Below are 21938 nucleotides of genomic sequence, written 5' to 3' on the forward strand. Positions count from 1 at the left end.
AGCTTCTACTTGTACTGACTTTTATTTAAAAAAAATGCATGTGCTAATAAATCCCACTGAAATGCTAAATGCTAGTCATACGTCTCCTTCAAACTGGTAGTTAGAACATGTTTTGTGTATCAGTTAAACATATCTGTGTGTAAATACACACATGCCTGACTAAAAGTGGTATTTGAATGGAAGGCTGAGTCTGTCTCTTTATAACGCGTCTCTGGACCAACGCTCCATCCATCTTGCAGAATGAGACAGGTTTGTGTCTCCCGGTTTCCTGTCTAGAGGATCATCATCACTCACAGCCCCTCAGCTTTCTTTGGAAAGATCCGGAATAACGGATGTCAGGGGAAGAGGCATGGATCAACCTGTGACTGAGGACGACGAGCACAAAGAGAAGGTGCAGGACGGGGACGGAAAGGAAAGGAGAGAAAACGGGGGAGGTGTGAAAGTAACAGTTAGACAACATCGGGAGGCAAAGACAGAGTAAAGTTTGAGTGTATGTATAGGTGTAGAAATGACAGATGGATCATTATATGACATGTTTGTGTGTATGCGTGCAAGTACAAAGATGGTGAATCAATGTGGGACTCAGTCCAACCAGGGGAACTGGAAAGCTTTGTTTATGTCAGGAACTCTGTGAATTTTGATGATGGATGAGAAGTGACAAGGTTTCTGCTCTTTTTTCTGCACTCCCCCTGTCCTCTTACAGTTTATTTGTCAGGTATAAAACGGCGGATGGATGGAGGATTATAGGTGACCTGCAGGAAAAAAGCTCACTTTTTGGCAGTGGTGGCCACTTTCTTCAGTGTGATGGGAGTTATGAGAGATCTGAGGAATTGATTGCTGGTACAAATAGTAGCATGTATTCCTCTCATTAGGATGCAAGTGGAAATGTGAAAGGAAACACAGCGCTTGCCCACCACATCTCTCTTGTAAACCATTACCCACCACTTCAGAGTATTTATGTTCAAAAGAGTGAGACTTTAACTGTGCACCTGTCAGTTAAATGATCCCTGAAGAACACTACTTAGTATGAGTTTTACAATGTGATGCTGAGAATGCTGTGTCTAGGATTTGTGCCAATTACAAAATACAAATCACCTCATTATTGCACAGTGGGTTAGCATTTCCTAAACCTTGACAATAAACATTCATGTGCTTGTTTCCAGTGGGTCTCTACATGAGTGTTAACATGTTTTAAGATTCCAGATTAGCTTTACTCCCTTTAATAAAATAGTGGCTCAAGTCCTTTTTTGAAATAGAGGCTGATGGAAAAAATAAGTTAGTACACTTTTAGTGGGGGCTGATTCTCTACATCGTATTGTGTATCCTGCAAAGCCATGTCTCCTGTCACATCTAGACTCTAATCCCCACTGACGATTGTTTAACCAAATGTCACACTCACAGAGCACATACACACACCCCTACAGAAAGTTCGTGATTTGCCCCAGACTTGCTGTTTAATTCATTGTCAACCTGACAAGATACAGGTTCACAATCCTGTCTGGATGACAAATCTACACTCTCGTGAAAACACAGTCAAACAGACATGATTTTGTGCCCCTGGGTGCCCAGTAGCAAAGTGGTAAAATGATGTTTGCCACTGTCTTAAGCTTGATATTTAGCCTGGTAGGTACCCTAATCACGATGAATAACAAGGGGGTAATGATAGCGTTAAGTCATTTAACATGTAGTGTGCTGAATGCCTGACTGAACGCTGGAGTGTCAGAGAATTAGTAGTGACTGTGTATGGAGACAGCACAGAGACATGGTAAATGTCATTTACATTATACGTTTACGAGCGTTGCTTTTAGCAGATGTTCTTGTCAAAACTGACTGTGAACTGACAGTATTACATAAGAGAAAAAGTCTTGCATAGTAAATAAAAGACACTTTGGGGTCATTTGTAAGAGTGAGTATAGGTGATTAAATGTGAGTCACGATTTTGGATTTCGGTGAAGTGAGGTATTCTTTGTGGAAAAAAGGAGCGACCTTTGTGTTTTGACTGGAGCACAAGACTCTTTCCACAATTAGGAAAGGAGCAGCGAGAAGAGTCACAATTTAGGGGCAAAACACAAGAGAAAAAAAAAAATCCCCACAGGTTTGTAGAGCTGAAAAACTGCCTGGTGGTATGGATTTCTGCAGAGCCTCTGTCAACTGGGACTTGAATTTGATAACCGAAGCTACTGGCGGTAACTGTAATGGCAGAAGGATTAGTGCACATACAGCAGTACAAGGGATCAGTGTTGAGGGTTTAAATGAGTGTTTTAGATAGGGAGGAACTGCAGTAGTTGCACCTTGTGCTGGAAAAATGACTGGCAGAGTCCCTATAGTAAAGTGGAGATCTTTCTCATTGGATGGTTTAGATTGCAAAACTGCAAGATCACGCATTCGTTATGAGACAGTGGACCCCCGGACACAGACAGGTAAAAGGTCTCCCACCTCTCGTACAAGGGAGCAAGCGCCACAATTTGCATCTATTTTTACTCATTTTGTGTCAAGGAATGCCTGTTTTGCACATCTTCGTGGTTGTTTTGGATCTATTTTTAATCATTTTGTTTCTCCTTGTAGTCATTTGATTGACTTTCCAACAAGAAATATAGAGTTCATACAGAGGCTCCAGCCCAGGGATCCAAGGGGTCACTTGGGCCCCTGGGCCTCTTCAGTAATCCATCCATGTGTAAGACTGAGGATAAAATGCAGGTATATAATGTAAGCTGGCTTTTCTACAGTCACACCAAGGTTATTGGCAGTTTGAGAAGAATCTATTGTAGTCTCAATTAGGATATTACAGCACCTAGGGAGTTGTATTTTTCTTAGCAGTTCTGTCTGATACAGTGGAAGTTCTTCTTGCCTGGGGTTCAGACTTGGTAAATATGATCTGACTTGCCACAAGTCTTATTTTTAAAGCCCCACAAACTGTGTACCCGCAGTTGCCTCCCCTATGACCTGGGCCTGTAGATTTACTGGTAAAGGTAGGCAAAAAATAGGGGTCTGACTCAAAAGTGTCAGTTTAGCGACAATACAGACTGAAACAAGGACCAGTTGCATATTCTAAAAGGCAACTTTCACTTTCTTCAGTTCAATCTTAAATCTCTGCTGAAAATCCCTTGAGGTAGACTGTAGACTAGTGAATTCAATACTCAGTCTCCTGCTGCTCATGAATTTGAATCTAAACGAATAATGAAGACTGAGGAAAGACAGTAAACAACACAGTTCCATTAAGTTTTGGTAAAACCTCTCACATATTTGTAACCTACGTACCTGTATATAGGTCGGAGATTCCCATCAGGTGATCAGAGATGGGTGATAACTTGCCACACAGTGAGGAAATGAGTGAATGCTCTTACTGCTGCTGCCTTGTACCTGTAACTGACTGAACTGGGCAAATGGGAGGGGCAACTGGGAGGTTACAGTTTATCACACCAAAACACAGCAAAACATCTGAACTGATGAACCTGTTCAAAGAAGACCCCAGCCCATTCAAAGTTCTTCAACTCACTTCTCTTCACTATTTGAAATACTATGCATCATTTCGAGCTCAGAAGTGTAGCACTACTGCTGTTTTAAATCTCATGTATGGGTCTTGACAGACAATTTTAAATAAAAAAAAAAGACCAATTAAATACTTCAGAATACACTTTTTCTTTTCCTTTCCAGGTAAGATTTGCACCCTTTCGTTGCAGTCACATTTTACTATCATGTAAAAAAAACTTGTTACTTTAATTTACAGTACGTCCATTGATACTGTGAATGGATACATTTTTGCATACATTTGTCAGCTACTGTTTAACAAATGCCTGAAAGTTGTGAAAATCCAACTCTCTCTCTTCTGGCTCTCTGTGTCTTTTGGTTTCAAGAACAAATCCTGTCTGTTTCAGGTAACTAAAGGTAAGAAAAAGGTAAAAAAAAAAAAAAAAAAGTCGGATCAACAACAGCACAGAATAACACATACTTAAAAACAATACTTAAATTCAACTGTGTTTATTTTCAGACTCATACATTGTATTTAGACACATCATTAGACAACATTACTTGAAAGCAGTCTAATGAGATACTAGAATGACAAAAAAACACTAATTTGGAGATTTTGCATACTATCTGTTTTTCTGATCTAAAAAAAAAAAATCAATACACAAAAGATGTAGGTGTGATCGGATACATGCTCTATTACTGTAATGGCACATGGGGTATAAGAAAAAACGAACATCTTTGTCATAACTGACAAAGTAAAACCTCATAAAAAAATAGAAATCATCTATTAATAAAATCCTGTCAGCGTACATTCATTTTTCCTTGTGATGTTTCCATCTCAAAGTAAAACCAAAGGGATTAAGACCCCTTTGGCTCAAAAAAACTTAACTTCCAACAAGGCACTTGATTCATCTTGTCAACTTAACGTCTTATAAAATTCAGCTATAGTCATCATCTTCACAGCTGAAGAGGAGAAAAAGCTTTATGGTCCAAAAAAAAAAAAAAGTCTAGGTAATCCTGCATGTTTTGTAGTACCAAATACAATAAATTATCCATTCAAGTCACATTTCAGTGCAAACTATGCTGTTGGAGGTTTTAACAAGACACTGGAAGAAAAAATCACCTGAGTAACATGCTGCATTACTGTGTCACTTCCTTGCTTAGATATTGTACATTTTTCTACACTGTCCAGTTTAAACATACAAATATTTTTTCCTCCTTAAGCTATTGTTACCTCTCCCAGCAGGAAGACACAATGTCAAAGGTGTGTAATGTAAACAAGCTGTGATCATAACGCCGCAGATGTGATCAGCTCATCCTGACATGCAGAGGATGATATTTAGTACCTGCACTGTAGACTCGTGATATTTATGTTTATTTGTACAAGAGAGACAGACAGAAGAAAAGTTGTGCATTTGTGTGTGTGTGTGTGTGTGTGTGTGTGTGTGTGTGCGCACGCACGTCTGTGAATCAGTCTGTCTCCTGTCTGTGGTGCAGGACGTAATAGTCATGGACGTACATCAGGACGGCGAATGGCTGACCGATGATGAGGGACATCCAAACTGCAGCGTTCCCGTGGTTACCACGCAAGAAGCGACCAACAAACCAGGCGAGTGGAAGCTGAAGAGTCAATTAAAAAAAGTAAATAAATAAACAGAGTGGGCGATTGTGTTTTTTAATGACTAATAACAGTCTCAATTTTCTGTGTGTATTTTTTCTCTGATTTCGGTTTCCTGTGTTGTATGACTCAGCACATTATAATGAATAACAAACTAACAGAGTCAGCAAAGAACAAGAGGCACTTATACTGCCTATTACCTATTATATTGCCTATTGTCCCATTGTCAATGATACTGGAGCCAAGGCCAGACCCTGACAACAGCTTTTAAAATATCCTATGGAAGTCAAAAGGAACATCATCCACTTATCTTTATTTTGACTTTTTGTATGATTGGGCTACACAAAGGAACTATTTAGTAAATGCCACTCTACCTCTAACCTACCTATACCCATTTTTTTTTAAAACCATTTCAGACATTAAGAAGGATTTTCTTACAAAAATTATGTGCCCAGATCACAATGTATATTATACAGTTTTAAACAAAAATACATTTAAAAAAAAAGTCATTTCAGTGCAAGGTTTGTGTCGGCCACAGCAGCAAGTTTATCATCGGTGATATGTGTTGGGTCTCACCTGTGCCATCATGCCCGTGAAGGCCCAAAGTCTGAACATCCTGAGAGGAACACTCACCAGGTACTGAGACAGACAGAGAAGGAAAATTAATTTTATCACTTTAATTGATAAAATATAGTCTGACTGTCTGCAAAGGAGCATTTGCCTGACAGAGCATTTACAGTTTTGAAGACATCAGGGGAGGGGTAAAACCTTAATATTTGACAGAGGCTACTAGTGACTGATCTACACTAAGACTAGTCCGAGACTAGTCTACAGTATGTAGATAACCGGTGAAAGTGGCTATGGTTTCAGCTCTTACCTCGTGGAAGAAAGCCGACAAGAAGAAGACAGCTGATTGGCTCACTATTTTACTAAATCCGTTCCTCAGCAGCGGCTTGTAAAAGTGGCTAGACGACAGACAGAAGGACAGATTATCAGACCAGTCGATGCACAGATCAGAGCTGAAATGATTAGTCTATCAACCGATTAGTACATTTTCGAAGCATCTTTGAGCTTCTTAAATGTTGGGATTAGCTGCTTCGCTTTGTCATATATGATAGTAATCTGAATATATTTGGGTTTTGGACTCAAAACAAGGGCCAAGATGATGCTACTATTGTCTGCTATTTATAGACAAAATGATTACTCAAGTAAAAAAATTGGCAAAATAATCAATGATGAAAGTAATCATTATTTGCAACCCTAGATGTGTATATGGACAGATAAATTAGAAAAATCAAATACACTGACAAAAGTTGTAGAAAAGAGTTCACTCGTTTGTTCCTGTTTATTACCTGCTGTCTGATATGTTCAAGTGTCTTCTTAACTGACAGGAATTCAAAGTAAGTAATCATTAATCCCTCTAAATAGCCTTTTATTTACTTTGTCTTGTTTAATATAACCTCACTGCATTTGCTCCTGCTGCTATGTTGGCGTATGTAGAACTGGCTGTGGGCACTGTATTTATTACTACCACTTACTCTCTCACAGCCTGATGAATCAGTTTCCCAGATACGTCAGTGCGCCTTGTTAAGTGCCTTTCATTGCTCCCTCTCAATGTGTTAGTGTGCGAGTAACTCACCGTAGACACCACTTGTGTACAGGGATGTTCCAGTTCTGCCAGAAATATGTCACCGTCTCAGAGTTCCTAAGCAAATTGAGTGTTGAGGATTTACAGGGTCTAAATAATGGATCTATGGCAGTTTGATTAATTTTGATGGACATGAGCCTAAAAACTGTATTGTCATGCAGGAAAAAGGGAAATAATAGTAATTATCCTACAGTACACTGAGTGATGAAATTGATTTACTAATATCAGAAAAGGTACAACACACAAAATAACCAAATGGTCTTAAACTTTCACAAAACACTATAAGACTAGAGTTTCCAAGCTCTTGTTCTCCCCAAAGTACTGAAATTATCCTCCACACGTGCTTACACTACACACACTTTTCAATTTTCTGCAATTGTCTACATGCACATCTCTCCCACGCACACACATGCGAATAACAGAGTGTGCAGCACCTCTGATCTGTACAGACCCTGATAGTTCTTCATCACAGTAGCTCATAAAATTCTTGAACTACACAGACACAAACAGACACACAAACATACCACCAGTCCTTGTAAAACTGTCTGTCACCAAAGCGCAGCAGCTCAGCAGTGAAGTTCATAGACGAGTGGAAGAACCAGTAGAAAAATATTAGCCACAGCAAGTGATTAGGAACCTAGAGAAGGGTTAGAGAAATGGGACATCCACATGAACAAGAATGAAGTATATGACAGTGAGACATTTAGGAGGAGATGCCCAAACTAACTACGAGTGAAAGCCTGATGAGATAGTCATAGTCATGATGAGATAAAGTACATTCTCATGCACAGTGTAAACACTACATAGTGTGATTATTGACACAGCTGTTTTTATAATGTTCTGTCTTATGCTGTTTAATCCTACAAAGTGTTGGTCATCAATTCAAAACAAACATGGAAGACAAAACAACCTTAGTAAACGGTAATTTCAGTGTGACGTGTTGGGCTTTTACTCACAGCTAATCGTAAGAGTCTCTCAGTCATTCTGGACAGGTCCATGTCCTACAGGAGAAAAGAGGAGTGGAGAGCAGACACCCATAGGTTAACAAATGATGCATGCACCACTTTGCATTTTAAAACCACTCGGCACCATGTTGTTCTGTTCAGGATAAGCTGCACTGTCATTCTGCCTTCCTTACCTCTAGTGGTTTCATGGAGCTTTGAATGATGGGAATCATCCACTGAAAGAAACAAAAGAAGAAAAAAAAGCAATGCAGAGTAATTTATCCATGGCTGTCTTTCTGGTATTCAGAGAAATGCAGTTACTTAACTGTATATCAGGAGTTTCTAAGTTTTAGTATTGATAAAAATGATGAGATTAAAATATTTAGAAACTGAATGGAGAGAAGACTATTGTTATCACCATACATCAGTTTTGGTTTACATCAGAAGACTGTACCTGTTGAGTGAGACCAACTAACAGCTGAATGAAGAAAAGCTGTTGGGGGACAGACACATTGATGAAGTGAGTGACATTATTTCACAGTAATAAAATGTCATTATTATCGGTTTACAGAGAATATGGCGAGTGCATTGGATAACAGAGAAGCGTTTTGAACTTTCTGAAGAACTTTTATATAGTTATATCTCACTACATGGGACATTGAAGTAATTATACTATACAGAACAGAGAGGGTTTAGATGTCTATTTGTCTGAAAACTCATGTTCCTTGACCTGTTGGACTTTGTTGTCACCATGTCCCCAGATCTCAGCAATTCGGTTAACGTGGTGTGTAAATGTTATCATAATCGCTATAAGAGATTGCCCAAAAACTGCAAAAAAAAAAAAAAAAAAAGACCCAGCATTTTACCTTAAATATGGATTTACTTAAGAAGTAAATTAATCCCCCTTGTCACAATCATTTACAGCAAATGTTAAGCTCTTTACAACTGTGCATGTATACTTGCTCTTAATCACTTTTTTGGGAGATGCTTGTAAAAATGTGAGAACGTTCACAGAAATGCTTTTAGAAAACAATCCTAAGCCCCTAGATTGATCACTATCAGGAAAAGTGGCCCCTTTTTGACCTGAACATACAGCTTCAGTAAAGGTAGCGTTTTTCTGGCTGATGCTGATGTGAGATATTTCCTCACCATTTCAAACAGCCTCCGCAGCAGGAAACTCATGCGAATCTTAGGAGAGCGAGGGAAGTTGAGCTCGTAGCACAGAGTCGGAGCAAAGACAAAGTAGTACATGTCTACAGAGATAGAGAGGAGGTCAAAGTGACAATTAAATAAACTGTGGCTAAATGAAACATGAAATAGAGGCAGTGGGGTACATGACAGAAACATGAACAGTTCAGTTTAATGCAAACGATGGTGCACTGGAGTACCTCTGATGGTGAGGTTGCCAGGATAACACACCTTACGGTCACCTCCCTTGAAATGCTGTGCTGAGGGACCTGTGGGAAGAATTAATACATAAAAACGAATGCTTAATATCACAACACTTAAAATGATGTGTTTGTAATATTAATTTAATGGGTTATGACATAAAAATAGAGAGAAAAATAAACATCAGATAAAAAACAATGTTTGTCTCACAGTCACAATTTCAAAACAGAGCTGTAATAGCTTCTGTTTGCAAAACTGTCATACTTTGACTTTTTTTTAATCTGAGAGCTGCAGTATCACGAGTCTGCCATTAGATGTCACTGTAACTGCGTGAGCAAGGAAATTGGAAGCTCCTCTGGGTTAGGGGCTCGTCACTCTTGAACAAAATCAAAGCATTCACAGAAACTAAAATCAAAAATTGGAAATAAATTAATTTTCCCTAATGTCTTACACTGGGTATCCAAAACCTCTGCCAAATTGTGTATGTGTGTGTGTTTCTGTTTGTGACTTACAAGAAAGTGACCTGGCCAGTTTCTTGGCCTTGGCAGTGCTCAACTCTCTGCACCACATGTTGACGTCCTTATAGGAGTACATCTTTAGGAAGAGAATAGTGTAAATACCAAGTACGAACGCACCACCAACTGACAGAGAGGGAGAGAAAGAAAGAGATCATAGTTAACACTGTGATGTGGATAAGGCTGCAGCGCGAGAACATGCACTCAACTGATAAACTGTGTAGATGTATACAGGGATAAGAAGCAGAGATGAGAACCAGAAATGGGGGAAAGCCAAACATACATTTGAACAAACACATGAAGACAAACGCACACACAAACAAAAACTGCCTGTCGTGCCCACAGGGGTGAGGTGGAGGTCAGCAACACCTGGCATCATACCATAGCAGATCTTATCCATTAACCATCTGTCTCTCTGGCTCAATGTGGCTGCCAGGTAGTTACTGTAGATGGTGATCATAAAAACACACATTCACAAAGGCAGAGCTCATGGAAATCACAGCGATGCACTTAAATCTGCAAAAATCTCTGCTAGGCTGACTGTATGAATTTTGTTCGTTTTTTCTGCCAGTGGCAGAATGGCAGAGACCGGGAGAGTGTGATGATTCACTGATTAAAATCGACATACTTCATTTTCACAGCAGAGAGTGCCTCTCCTCTTTGGAGAGTACTTTGATCAGGGTAAAAGGTTCAAAGTGGTTGCGCCACCAGAAAGGCCCAGGCTCAGCTCCATCAGGTAACATGAATCCTACTGCATGTACCTCAGATGCCAAGTTGACACACCTGATACACCACACCTAGCTTGTGCAATATGGGTAATTATCAAGTTTAAATCTACAGATGTGAACTTCGAAATCTAAAATGACACTGTAGCTGACCAGCAGCACCTAACTAAATGATTCTGCTACTTTCCTCATTTTGTCACACTGAGAGTTACTTGAGTACTTGCATCCAAAAAAGCTGAAAAAAGTGTTTAAAGTCCTTATACCTGTCCCAAGATTATTTTCCTTCATATTGTAGTTGTTGCTCTCTATGTCAATTGTTTCATCATGTTTTATAATGAAAACAGTTCAAAAAACTTTTCAACAGTTTAATACCTCACACACTGCTTAATGTACAATTGAGTGATTGAGTGTTTTACACCTATTTGTAAAACACGCTCCTTGTACCAGACTTGGCACATTAAAAGGCATCAAAAGCAGTGGAAATAATGGTAGTACACAGTAGAGAACAGTTCTCCCTCATCACTACAGTATTCCACAAAAGAAATTCAATACAATTTAAAATGAACCTTGATATCAGATCCTTGCACTCTGCTTCATGTGCTATGGTTGACTACTGGTTACAGAAGAAGTGTCCAGTGAATGCTATAGCTCTCTTCACACACACACACACACACACACACACACACACACACACACACACACACACACACACACACACACACACACACACACACACACACACACACACACACACACACACACACACAAAGACCTGTCCTCTGTCATTGCCCTTCCTGTGTGAACAGCAGCTCAGAGAGGAGAACAGACAGACAGATGGACTGACTCCTTTACTCCTTCACCTCCCAGTGAGAGAACAGATGAGAGGAGAGGAGAATATACCAAAATGGGAAATGAACAAAGAATTTCTTGGACTAAATTAACACTAAAATATGTGCCAAATTACACTGAAAACTCACTATCTGATCATGGTAAAGTTAAAGCTGTCCCAACTAAAGGTTGAAGAATAAAAGACTGAGGAAATGCCAAAAATCTAAACTATATATAACGTTAATGTTGTTAAATACTCCTATCGTGTAACATTTGTGGGTTAAAGTGAAAAATGGGACCTTGGCAGTGAAATAATTTACAATTTCATTACAAGTTCATTACGTGTTAAGGACACTAGAGCAGAGCATGAAACCCTGGTAGAGGAGCAACATTTTACCAAATTGTACCATAATAGACGCAATGCAGGTCGGCCCGGGGTAATAGGGAGCATTGGATTAAAATACCCATCCCACCAGAAGTATGCACTTTTTCTTGTAACTTAAACATCTTATTACTCCAAAAGGAGAACTGTGTTATTTGGTGAAGAAATAACTTTCGACATGACAGTTGCATTTTCTGTTGAATGCAAGTCAATGTTACAGGCCATCTCGAGTCCTTTACTCACCAAAAAACAGCAACATTTAAAAGGGGAATTAAAATGTTTTGAGTAAGTGCCTCCAAGTATTTTTATGAGTCATATTATGTAACATGTCGTGTACAGTATTGCAAATGCATCAAAAGGGAACTGCAGGGTTTGTGGAGGTTGGCCATGGTTTCTGTCATGTAGCATGATGAAGACACAACGAGGTGACCCTTGGATGACCCTGTACTGCACACCACATCTACTTTGTTTCCTTTCCTTTCCTCTCCTCTCCTCTCCTCTCCTCAGAGCCAGCTGGAAATAATCCAGTCATGACCAACTGGTCCATTACCACTAACCGACTCCAATTATTACTCTGTATAAGACATGTCTTTTACTGCACCATCAAACTGGTCAACTGTTTCTCTGAAGGGCAAGCATGTGAATGTCCTCTTAATCTTCATTACAATCACATTATTTTCTGTTTTATACACACGGCTACATTGCAAACTACCTATGAATAGATAATGGTTTGACTGCACTATAGGCGCTACTGTTTCATTTAACTATTTGTCTCAGTTATGTGGAGTAGATTGTAGCAAGGCGGCAGAGATGGTATTTTGATAAAAGCGAGAAACATTTTACCTGGGGTCATGGAGGGGACCAACAGCACCACTGCAGCAGGGAATGTTAGCATGATTACCATGTTAATGCAATGGACCAGAAATCCCACAAGTTCACTGAATGAACCCTGAAGAGAAAGAGAGACACAGAGAGGGGCAGCAGGAGTTTTTATATTAAATCTTAAAAACGGTAAGTTGTCCTGTTTAAAAACACCATCACCTGACTAAGTGGCTTCATTTTGCATGCAAATTTTTAACTTTATTTATTTGTTGTTGAGGTAATTCTAAAATCTCTAAAAACATTTAAAAAAAATGTTTAAGCAGTTGTTTACTCTGCTTTTGAAAACTGGAGTAAAACAGAACTACATTTTGAGTTATGGTGGCCTAGTAAAGTTTTAAAAGGCTCATAATGTTCCATATTCATGCCAAACAGACAGAGCATAACTGAATATGTCCTAAATGCAGATGGTGAAACTAATTTTCCCATTTTACCATTTAATATATGCAGATGCAGTTGGGGAGGGTCAGCTAGTCAGTCAGTTTTGGAGAACAGCTTTGGAAAAATAATCCCTCCTGGGAGTTGTGAAAGTGCTCTGAATTCAACAGTTCGGTTAAAATCCACAACACTCTGATTTTTAAGTGCAAGCAGGGTTTTCCCACTCACCTTCGACAGCTGCCTTTCTGTGTAGAGAGCCACTAGAATGAACACGTTGGACACTGTCAAAACACAATGAGAGACTTGTGTCAGTTTATTTTAAAACAGTCCACTTTACATTTTTTCTCCTTGACAGAGCCACTTCTGACAGGTCCCAGCAGGATGAGAGTATCAACCTGAGTCCCAGAAAAAAAAAACCCAGGGCTAGTATTGGGCCATATTTGAGTCAAAAATAGTTGAAGTAATTTTGGTTTTTCTGTAATACAGACTTTATTATGCATATACCCCGGTTCTGTGAGGTGCAAATTAGGCTAAATTGTATGTAGATTTTTCCTTTTTATCTCGTAGCTGAATCAGGTTAAACTGCAGGGTAACTCAATGCTGAATGAATTTAAGGAAACCACTGGTATGTAGATTGCTCATTACCCTGACTAGACTAGGCTGAGCCACACTGATGGCACATAATTACAGCAATTGTTCCATTTTAAAACCCTAATCAGAGCATTTGCATGTCAATCCATCTAATCTAGAGTGAACAGATGTGTAATCTGTCAGACATTTTGATTAGTGGGTCTTATCATCCTGTTATCAATGCAACTATCCATCAGCATTGCCATTCCAAATCAGTTTATTTAATGGTTGAGTCACATGCTTGTTTCTGACTTCATGATACACTGAAGAGACAAAAAGGGTCTAAGAAGGAACAAATGGCCTACGGACACAACTTGTTTTCATGTGACAGTAACCAAAATTTGTGCACTAAACAAGCTAATCATGCACAAGTGAAAAAACAATTTTATTCAACCTGCCATAATTTTTATCTTACCCCTAGAAACACCTCTACAAAGTAAACAAAAAACATATGCAGTCCAGAGACATAAAGTCAGAAAAACTATCTGTAATTTCCTCACAAATAATTATTTTAACCTGGTGGCTTTTAACACAGGGACAACTCAGATTTTCAGAGAATATGCAAATTACAGTATCATGAAATATTATACTATAACTTGTAAACATTCTGGTACTCATTCAGCATATTTTGCTCCACTTAAAAAAGGTCCAAATAACAAAAAAAACAAAAAACGAAAAAAAACAAAAACCAAACAAAAAAAAACAGTTGTTTCTGCAATCAGGCTGTGTTTCACATTTAACCACATAAGATTTTGACCATGCGTTATTTTATCTTTAACACAGTATAAGTGATTGCCAAATGCTGAAAAGAGTGACCCGAGAACAGTGGTCCATATCTTGGCAAGGACAAATTACGGATTGGGGGATAAGCATGCTCTTGCTAATTTGCCTTTTTTTAAATCTCTTTTGGAAACTGACCGGTTCCACATCTTTAACAAACAGCAACTATTGTACCCACTTGTGCATCAAACCAAGACAAACAGCACCGTTTAGCACCTGTTCGATGCACATAGCCATATCACCAGGTACCTACAAAGTAGCTTTTGGGGGACATTTTGAAAGCAGCACACTTATAATGTTGTGAAATACCTTAGAGTAAAATTCATTTCATTTTGGTCACTCACAGGTCATTTGCCTCAATGTAAAACTTTCTAGACTGGTTTTCCAAACCATACCCACTTTGCTGGTAGGTTATCATAAAGTATAGACCACTCATTTATTCTGTGTTGGGGTATTTGTGTGTGTGTGTGTGTGTGTGTGTGTGTGTGTGTGTGTGTGTGTGTGTGTGTGTGTGTTGCTGCAGTGGCTCTAGGAGTGACGAATGCCCTCTGGGAAAGAGCTGCTTTACTGTTTTTGCTACTGTAAATGGACTCCCATTCTCACCTGTCTCTTACCCATTGTCATTTACCTTAACTCCATCCATCCCTCCCTCTCTCCTCTTCTGCCCTGTGTCAATGCAGCACTTTACACCAACTCCATCTCTCTTCCCTCTCTGCTCCTTTCTTTTCCCTCTTGCCTCTCTCTTTTCATTCCTGTATTCCAGCCCTCTCACCAACCACCCCTATACACAATCACCCACTTCATTTTCTCTTCCATTTAATTCTTCCTCTACGTGGCTCCCCCCCCCCTCACTCGTCTCTCTCTCTCTTCCTTTCGCTCCCCATCTTTATCTCACCACCTCTCTCTGCAGCACAGTACCAGTGTGCAGTATATAGGGCAGGTGATTGTCCCTCTAGAGACACTGTGAGCTGAACCACTGCAGACTTTCAACGCAATATACCATGAAAATAAATACGGTAAAAAACAGTGAATATTGCATGTGCCCCTGTGTGTCTTAAAACAAGGCATGGCTTGAAATGAGACAGATCACACCACTTACGCTATATAAAAGGAGAAAAAAAATTAAACATGTTTACTGCTTTAAAATCAGTTCCGTTATTTCAACCAATTATCTAAATATTGTGATTTATTTTAAGTAAAAGTGTGAGTATACATCAGCAGAATTGTTTAGGTGCAATTGTCAGACATATTGCTACGTAGTTCCAAAAAGCTGCGTGTACCTCCCCTATCATTTATTGAAATTATTGTGGTTGGTTGTTTTAGTTAGAGCAAGCTTCTATTTCTTTTTTTTATCCTTCAAGTTAACAATGCAACAGGTAACATTTTGAAGTGATTCTTCCACCCCAACTAAAATGATCAATATCAGATGATCATTCACATTAATAATTAACAGAATTTGATATTCAACATATTCATCTTCATCACAAAAACATATTGTTTTCTTTCCATGGTATTGATATTTAGGACAGGTGTTTTTAAAAGTTTACCTACCAATCATCAGGCATGCCGCTGGCCAGCTGTAGGGATCATTCAGAAACAAGGAAATCACCTGAATAGGGTCCACCAGCACGCCATACCTGACAAACAAACAAAAAAAAAAGAAAAAAGGAAGTGGTAAATTGAAAAAGACAAATCTAAATTAAGATCCATGCCTGAACCTGTGGAGTACAGAAATTGATCTTAGTCAATCAGTTAATGAAGTCAGTGTTCTTCAAAAGTTAAAGAACTCCACACTGCATGCTTATTTACTATACAAGGGAAATGGATTACTTAAATTTAGTGAATTGTTACACCATTGTTCGGCCGGCCAAGTATTGGCTGTTGCCCATTGGTCACTGCTGTCTAAAAAATGAATTAGGGTCAACAGTTTCTAATACATCATCAGGGGGGTGGTTACAGTCAGTGTTGCCAATTTAACGCCTTTGTTGCTAAATTTACTGACTTTTCAGACTATTTAGCAGGTAAAGCACAGGTGTTCCTAATAACATTAACAATGGCTCAGTTCCATTAAGCATCCCAGTAAACGATCTCAGTGAACCTAAGTGAAATACAGATGTTGCTGTATTAATTACGCCTGTGATTTTCCTGCTATGACTTGTCAAAAGGTCTGCTGTGAATAAATTCTATTGTCCAAATAGGGCAACAAAGAGCTTTTCGAAGATTAATAAAATCACTCTGTAAGAGCAGGAGGAAGTTTTTAAACATTTTTAAGACCCCGGTTCTTCTTTTTGGTATATTTTGATTTAAGAATTAGCCTAGGTAATAGCAATGCAGGAAGCCTCCTGAAATAACTGGTAATAATTAATGGGAAAAAGACAGGCATAAAAAAATAACATGCTTTTCAAAAGACAGCAAATTTACTCACCTTAACAGGTTTTCTAAGAAGAGGCGAGCATTACTCAGCACCTGTAATAAAATTACAAAGTTAATGATATACAGTAACTGTAACTAGCTACTATGTGTTTCTGTTTGTCACACAATAATACTCCATGTTCCTTTTTCCCTACTTACTTTATGTTTCTTTCATCGATCTCATAGTCATTTCTTCCGTCTTAATTGAATAAACTTGTCCTTCCATATCACCCGTCTCCTCCATGCTTTTCTCTCTCCTTCTATTCCTCCCCTTTTTCCTACCTCTCCCTACATATATCCAATCTCTTTCCTCTCCTCACCCCATTTCTCCTCCTCTTCATCCTCCTCCTCCCATCATTCTTTTTATTCTCTCCTCCTCACTCTCCCTTCTTCCTAAATGGATTGTAATATCTAATTACCCAGCACAAAGGCTCTATGCCTGGGGATGGGACAGAAAAATCAGTGAGAATGAAGGAAAACCTCCTGCGAAGAACACAAAAATCTGTGTTCAAAGCCTGGATTAACAAAAGCTTTGCAAGCCTCCTCTTTACTCCTATTCTCTTATATTCTGTCACTTCTCCCAAGCACAGAGGGGTGTGAGCTTCACAACATAAAATTGTTAATTATATTAAATTATTGCACTGTACTTGCAAATAACTTTGATATTTTGAGAAAATTTGGATTTAACAGCAACAGGGTTTTGATGCAATTTCTTTAAAAAAAAAGAAACATAACATGTTTGATTTAAACCATCTTAGGACAGAGCTGGCAAGTCTTTATTTTAAATACAACACCTTGGTAAGACTCAAATTTTTTGCACTGTGGTTAAGCTGGCAGAAAACCAAATTCGATACAGAATCTGACACAGTGAGTCAGTTTGAAAACAAGTGGGTATTTATAGAACAATAAAATCATAACAACAAAGATATGATTAGAACAAACTGGACAGTGATTGAATTAAACAATTTGGTTAGGGAATCACAATTAATTTTCTAATCAGTGCTTGATTTCACAGGGATTCACTGATATTTTGTCTTAAGGGTTTTTTAATTACTTTTAATATTAAGATCTAAACTAATGATATATATATATATATATATATATATATATATATACACACACACATACACATATACATATATATACACATACATACACAAACACACACACAAACACACACACACACACACACACACACACACACACACACACACACACACACACACACACACACACACACAGCACCTTACCTGTTCATACTACTACACTACTACATAAGATTTACCGTCCTGGTTGAAAGTACAGGCAACCCTGAATTTTAAGTACAGAATTTAGAATATCGTCAGAAATAAATGCAAATTAACCAATTTTGTATAATCAGAATATTTAATAAAATGTCCAAAGTTACTGCACAAGGCCACAAGGCCAGAGACTTGGAAATCCCCGTTTCAGCAGTTCGTAATGTTATCAAGAAGTTTCACAATCATAAAACTGGTAAGATGCTTCCAGACGTGGAGCTAAGAAGAAACTCAATGAGATAGGTCTACGAAGGTTAATGCAGATTGTGGCAAAAACTCCCCGCAAGACATCTAAAGAGCTGCAGGCTGACCTGGAGCAATCTGAAGTGGTGGTTTCAGCATGTACCATACGCCGCACACTAAACCAAGTAGGGCTCCATGGGTGAAGGCCAAGGAGAACACCACTATTGAAAGAAAGCCACAAAAAGGCTAGACTAATTTTTGCAAAAACTTTCACAGATAAGCCGAAGTCTTTCCTGGATAATGTTCTACGGACAGATGAAACCAAAGTGGAGCTCTTTGGGAATTCACTGCATCAGTTTTTTTTATAGGTAATGAAATGAAACCCACAAGGAAAAGAAGACCCTACTTACGGTAACACATGGTGGAGGTTCTATCATGCTGCTCTGGGGCTGCTTTGCTGCCTCTGGTACTGGAGGCATGGAATGTATCAAAGGACTGATGAAATCAGAAAATAACCTAGGCATTTTAGAGCGAAGTGTGTTACCCAGTGTCAGAAAACTAGGCAAAGGTCTTGGGTCTTTCAGCAGGACAACGATCCAAATCACACATCCAGCAGGACAAAGGAATGGTTGAAAAGGAAAAGATGGACTGCTTTAAACTGGCCAGCAGTGAGTCTTGACCTAAATCCCATTGAAAACCTTTGGAGAGAGCTGAAATCTGCCATTGCAAAAAGGAGTCCTTCAAACTTAGAAGAGCTTGAACACAGAGCAATGGACTAGTGGCTGACACTAGCAGCAGATACGTGCAAGAAGCTTCTACATGGCTACAAGAAACATTTAGAGGCTGCGAAGGTTCCAAATATTAGTGAAGGGTGCCGATAATTGTTTCTGGATAATTTTTTTTTTTAAAGTTTTGTTTTTTTATTTTCTTTTTTTCAGTAACCTCAAAATATATTCCTTTTGTATAAAATTGGTCAATGTGCATTCATTTCTGAAGATATTTTAAATTCTGTACTTAAAATTCAGGGGGGGGGGGCAATAATTTCAACCAGGATTGTACAAATTTACCCAATTTTGAGAATGTTTTCTAACAGCTATTTTCAGGGGTCACAAATGTTGGTTTTGGCGGGATAGAGAGCCAAAACATTAGATGTATTTTGAAATTTATTGTTATGTATACAATGCATGGCTATGTGTGTGTGTGTTTCTTTGTGTATGCACACACTTATGTCTTACCAGCATCACCACACACCAATTGAGGATTCCTCTGTAGTTATTGTAACCACTGGCTGAGCTCAACAGGGACTCCTGTGTCTTGTGACAGCTACAGAAATAGATGCAGGCAAGGATCATTCAAGAATAATATGATCTTAACTCATATTTATTTACATTTGACACATGGATTATAATGATTGCACATCAAATGATAAAAATAAGGATAAAGAAGATGCTGTTGGGATTTATAGACCTACACTCACATCTGTGTTGGCTGTCAGTTTTAGTACAAAGTGAAGAAGAAGAAGAAAACGGAGGAAAAAAGAAGAAGGAAAAAAAATACCAGCATAAGCAATAACCTAGGGGGTAACCCAGGGGTCAGTAAGTTAGGTTTAACCATGGGGCATTTTTTTCAGCATTGTTCATGGGGGGCCAAACCTACTCAGAGTACTTGCTTTTTATATTTTTGTATTTGTTTTTTAGTATTTTATTTCTCTTAGCAATAAAAAGATTTATAAATCTGGTTCTTTTAGGATTTTATCTAAGGTTAAGTTATTTCACTCAATAGTAAGTAACGGTTGAACGTGGCAAATCTTTCCTACTCATTTGGCCAGAAATACTCATATATGTAAAATGTATGCTTTCACTTGCACTAACTAACTTGAAATGTAATTGATAGGTTATCCATACTAAGTAAACAGTAACGTGTTTCGTTTTTGGTTGTATGAATGTTCTCCTGTTGATGTCTTAGATTAATCTATTATCTTATTTATTAAATTTTAAGGTTTTTCATGCAAACTATAAAATGGGAAAACTTCATTGGGAGGGCCAAATGTTTTTGTTGCAGGGCCACATTTAGCCCATTGGTCGCTATTTGCCCAAGGTGGACCTACACCTAGCAACAAATGGGCGGCAGACAAAACATCAAGTTATGAATAGATGAGAAATCATACTACTTGTAAAGTATTAAAAAACCGAACAAAGTTGTGGTTTTATTTATGTCCCTTGGCACACTCTTTTTTTTTAATTATTTCCTGAGGTTACACAACAATAATGTACATCATACTCGTTTCTTTGCGCGCTAAATACCAAGTAGCACTGTATCAACACTAGTTCACAGAGTATACTTTAGTATTACGTAAGTGGGACCCAGCGCTGGCCTAAGGAGGATTTAGTCAGCCCACATTTCACTGCTGTTCATGGGGCTCCCATTAGACACGCCCCTGATCGATGAAAAAGCCCACAAGTCCCACATTAGCCGTGCAGGCAAATCCTTGGCATTACCATGAAGGGTAAGTGCCGGAGTTTCGTTACGCCGTGAAGCAGCACTGGGAAAGTGTGAATCAAAGTATCAATGAAGCAGTGAACAACAGACAGAAAATCAGCAGGGCTCGTCCGGGGCGACCCCGGACATCCCGGCTGTGGTACACCGACCAGCCTTTAATCCCTTTCGAGCTGTTGCACATTTAAACTAGCTAACGCTCATTACGACACTAACCGAATAGGACGGTAATGTTAGCAGTTTAAAGTCGATGTGACGTTAGCCGGTGGTGCTTTGAAGTTTAGCGTTAGCCACTCGGTGACTGACCAAACACCTCTAAACTTTCTTCAAACGAACCAATTTTTTTGTGCGACTCACCTCAGCCTGTCGCCGATGTCATTCCCGCGTTTCTTTTTCTCACTCTTTGATTGAGACCAGGCTGTCTCCAGCGAACGCTCACGGGTTTTCTCCGGGCCATTGTCAGCGCTAATGCCAGCGGCTAGTGAGCTCTGACACGCCGCGGCGGACTTCCCATTCATCGGCTGCGGACTCCCGGCTCTCCCCGCCGCCAAAGTCGCCCTTCTCCTGCGAGTCGAATAGGCCCCGACCGCGTCCGAGTCGCCCATGACGACGGAGGGGGGAAAAAAAAACAACTGAAAAAGTTCACTTAAAAGTTCACCTCGGGGAGTAGCATGCCACTTGCTACACGGGCACAGAGCCGTAGTATCCTAAAAGAGGGAAGTGAACTGGTTGCAAAAACAATCCGCCCAAAGTTCAGATTTCCGTACAGTTGACACGGAGTCTGGTACTGTAACTGGTGAGTCAGACCCTGAGGGCTCATTCAAAGGAGGGACGCACTTAGGTTTCAGTTCAGTCTTGTACGCAGGCCAGGACTCCTAGAATAAAACAAAAACACAATAGAATAGACTGTTAATGTTTTCCCGGTTAAAATGCAAGGATTGAGTAATATTAGCTTTGGCAATAGAGTAACATCAACATTCATGCCGGCAAAACCTATTTGTTATTTAATACAGAAATGTGTTTTAAATTCCTGTTATCTCATCAGGTAACGCGAAGCACGGTGAATATCAGCAAGACAACACCAGCTGAATAGAAAAGAACAGTTGATAAACCGGTCTCTCACCTCAAGGGGCCATTTAGTATCTCTTCCGAAGTTTTCAGTCATACAACATGATCTTCGTCAGCAGGAGGCGTTTGCTCAGTTGAGCTCCTTAACGACTTCTCATCCAGGTTGGCTTAAAAATTGAGATTCAAAGTATGTCGGTAAATAAGGAAGTAAGCTCCACTTACTGTCAGCCTCAAAACCACAGTAGCCCACCTGCCTATAAAATTATATATTATGTGTTGTCCTTAGAAGGAAAAAAA

The 21938-nt window shown here is 39.1% G+C and overlaps 1 protein-coding gene and 1 long non-coding RNA gene across 6 annotated transcripts in view; one reads left to right on the forward strand and one right to left on the reverse strand.

Moving 5' to 3' along the window:
- Nucleotides 1-30: 30 nt before the first annotated feature.
- Nucleotides 31-21764, reverse strand: dgat1b (diacylglycerol O-acyltransferase 1b). 3 transcript variants are annotated; one of them, XM_040118044.1, is made up of 19 exons: nucleotides 21697-21764; nucleotides 20931-21448; nucleotides 19313-19400; nucleotides 16610-16650; nucleotides 15736-15821; nucleotides 13003-13055; nucleotides 12361-12466; nucleotides 9580-9708; nucleotides 9067-9135; nucleotides 8828-8931; nucleotides 8133-8171; nucleotides 7873-7914; nucleotides 7691-7735; nucleotides 7259-7371; nucleotides 6726-6791; nucleotides 5964-6051; nucleotides 5663-5725; nucleotides 4988-5088; nucleotides 31-365 (listed from the first exon to the last, which is right to left on the reverse strand). In XM_040118044.1, exons 2-19 carry the CDS (start codon nucleotides 21176-21178, stop codon nucleotides 287-289), a joined length of 1560 nt encoding a protein of 519 aa, XP_039973978.1. In that variant the 5' UTR covers nucleotides 21179-21448; nucleotides 21697-21764; the 3' UTR covers nucleotides 31-286. The 3 variants fall into 3 exon arrangements, with proteins under 3 accessions (XP_039973978.1, XP_039973979.1, XP_039973980.1); XM_040118045.1 differs by having other exon boundaries at nucleotides 4930-5088; XM_040118046.1 differs by lacking the exon at nucleotides 31-365 and adding an exon at nucleotides 2711-3879 and having other exon boundaries at nucleotides 4930-5088.
- Nucleotides 20436-21938, forward strand: part of LOC120784327 — a 44374-nt gene continuing 42871 nt past the window's right edge. The window contains exon 1 of one of the 3 annotated variants that reach the window (XR_005706422.1): nucleotides 20436-20583. This is a non-coding gene — a long non-coding RNA (uncharacterized LOC120784327). The remainder of the gene's footprint in view (nucleotides 20584-21938) is intronic. The other 2 variants (XR_005706421.1, XR_005706420.1) reach the window with 2 other exon arrangements.

Source organism: Xiphias gladius, chromosome 22 (assembly GCF_016859285.1).
Source record: "Xiphias gladius isolate SHS-SW01 ecotype Sanya breed wild chromosome 22, ASM1685928v1, whole genome shotgun sequence".
Classification (NCBI taxonomy): Eukaryota; Metazoa; Chordata; class Actinopteri; order Istiophoriformes; family Xiphiidae; genus Xiphias; species Xiphias gladius.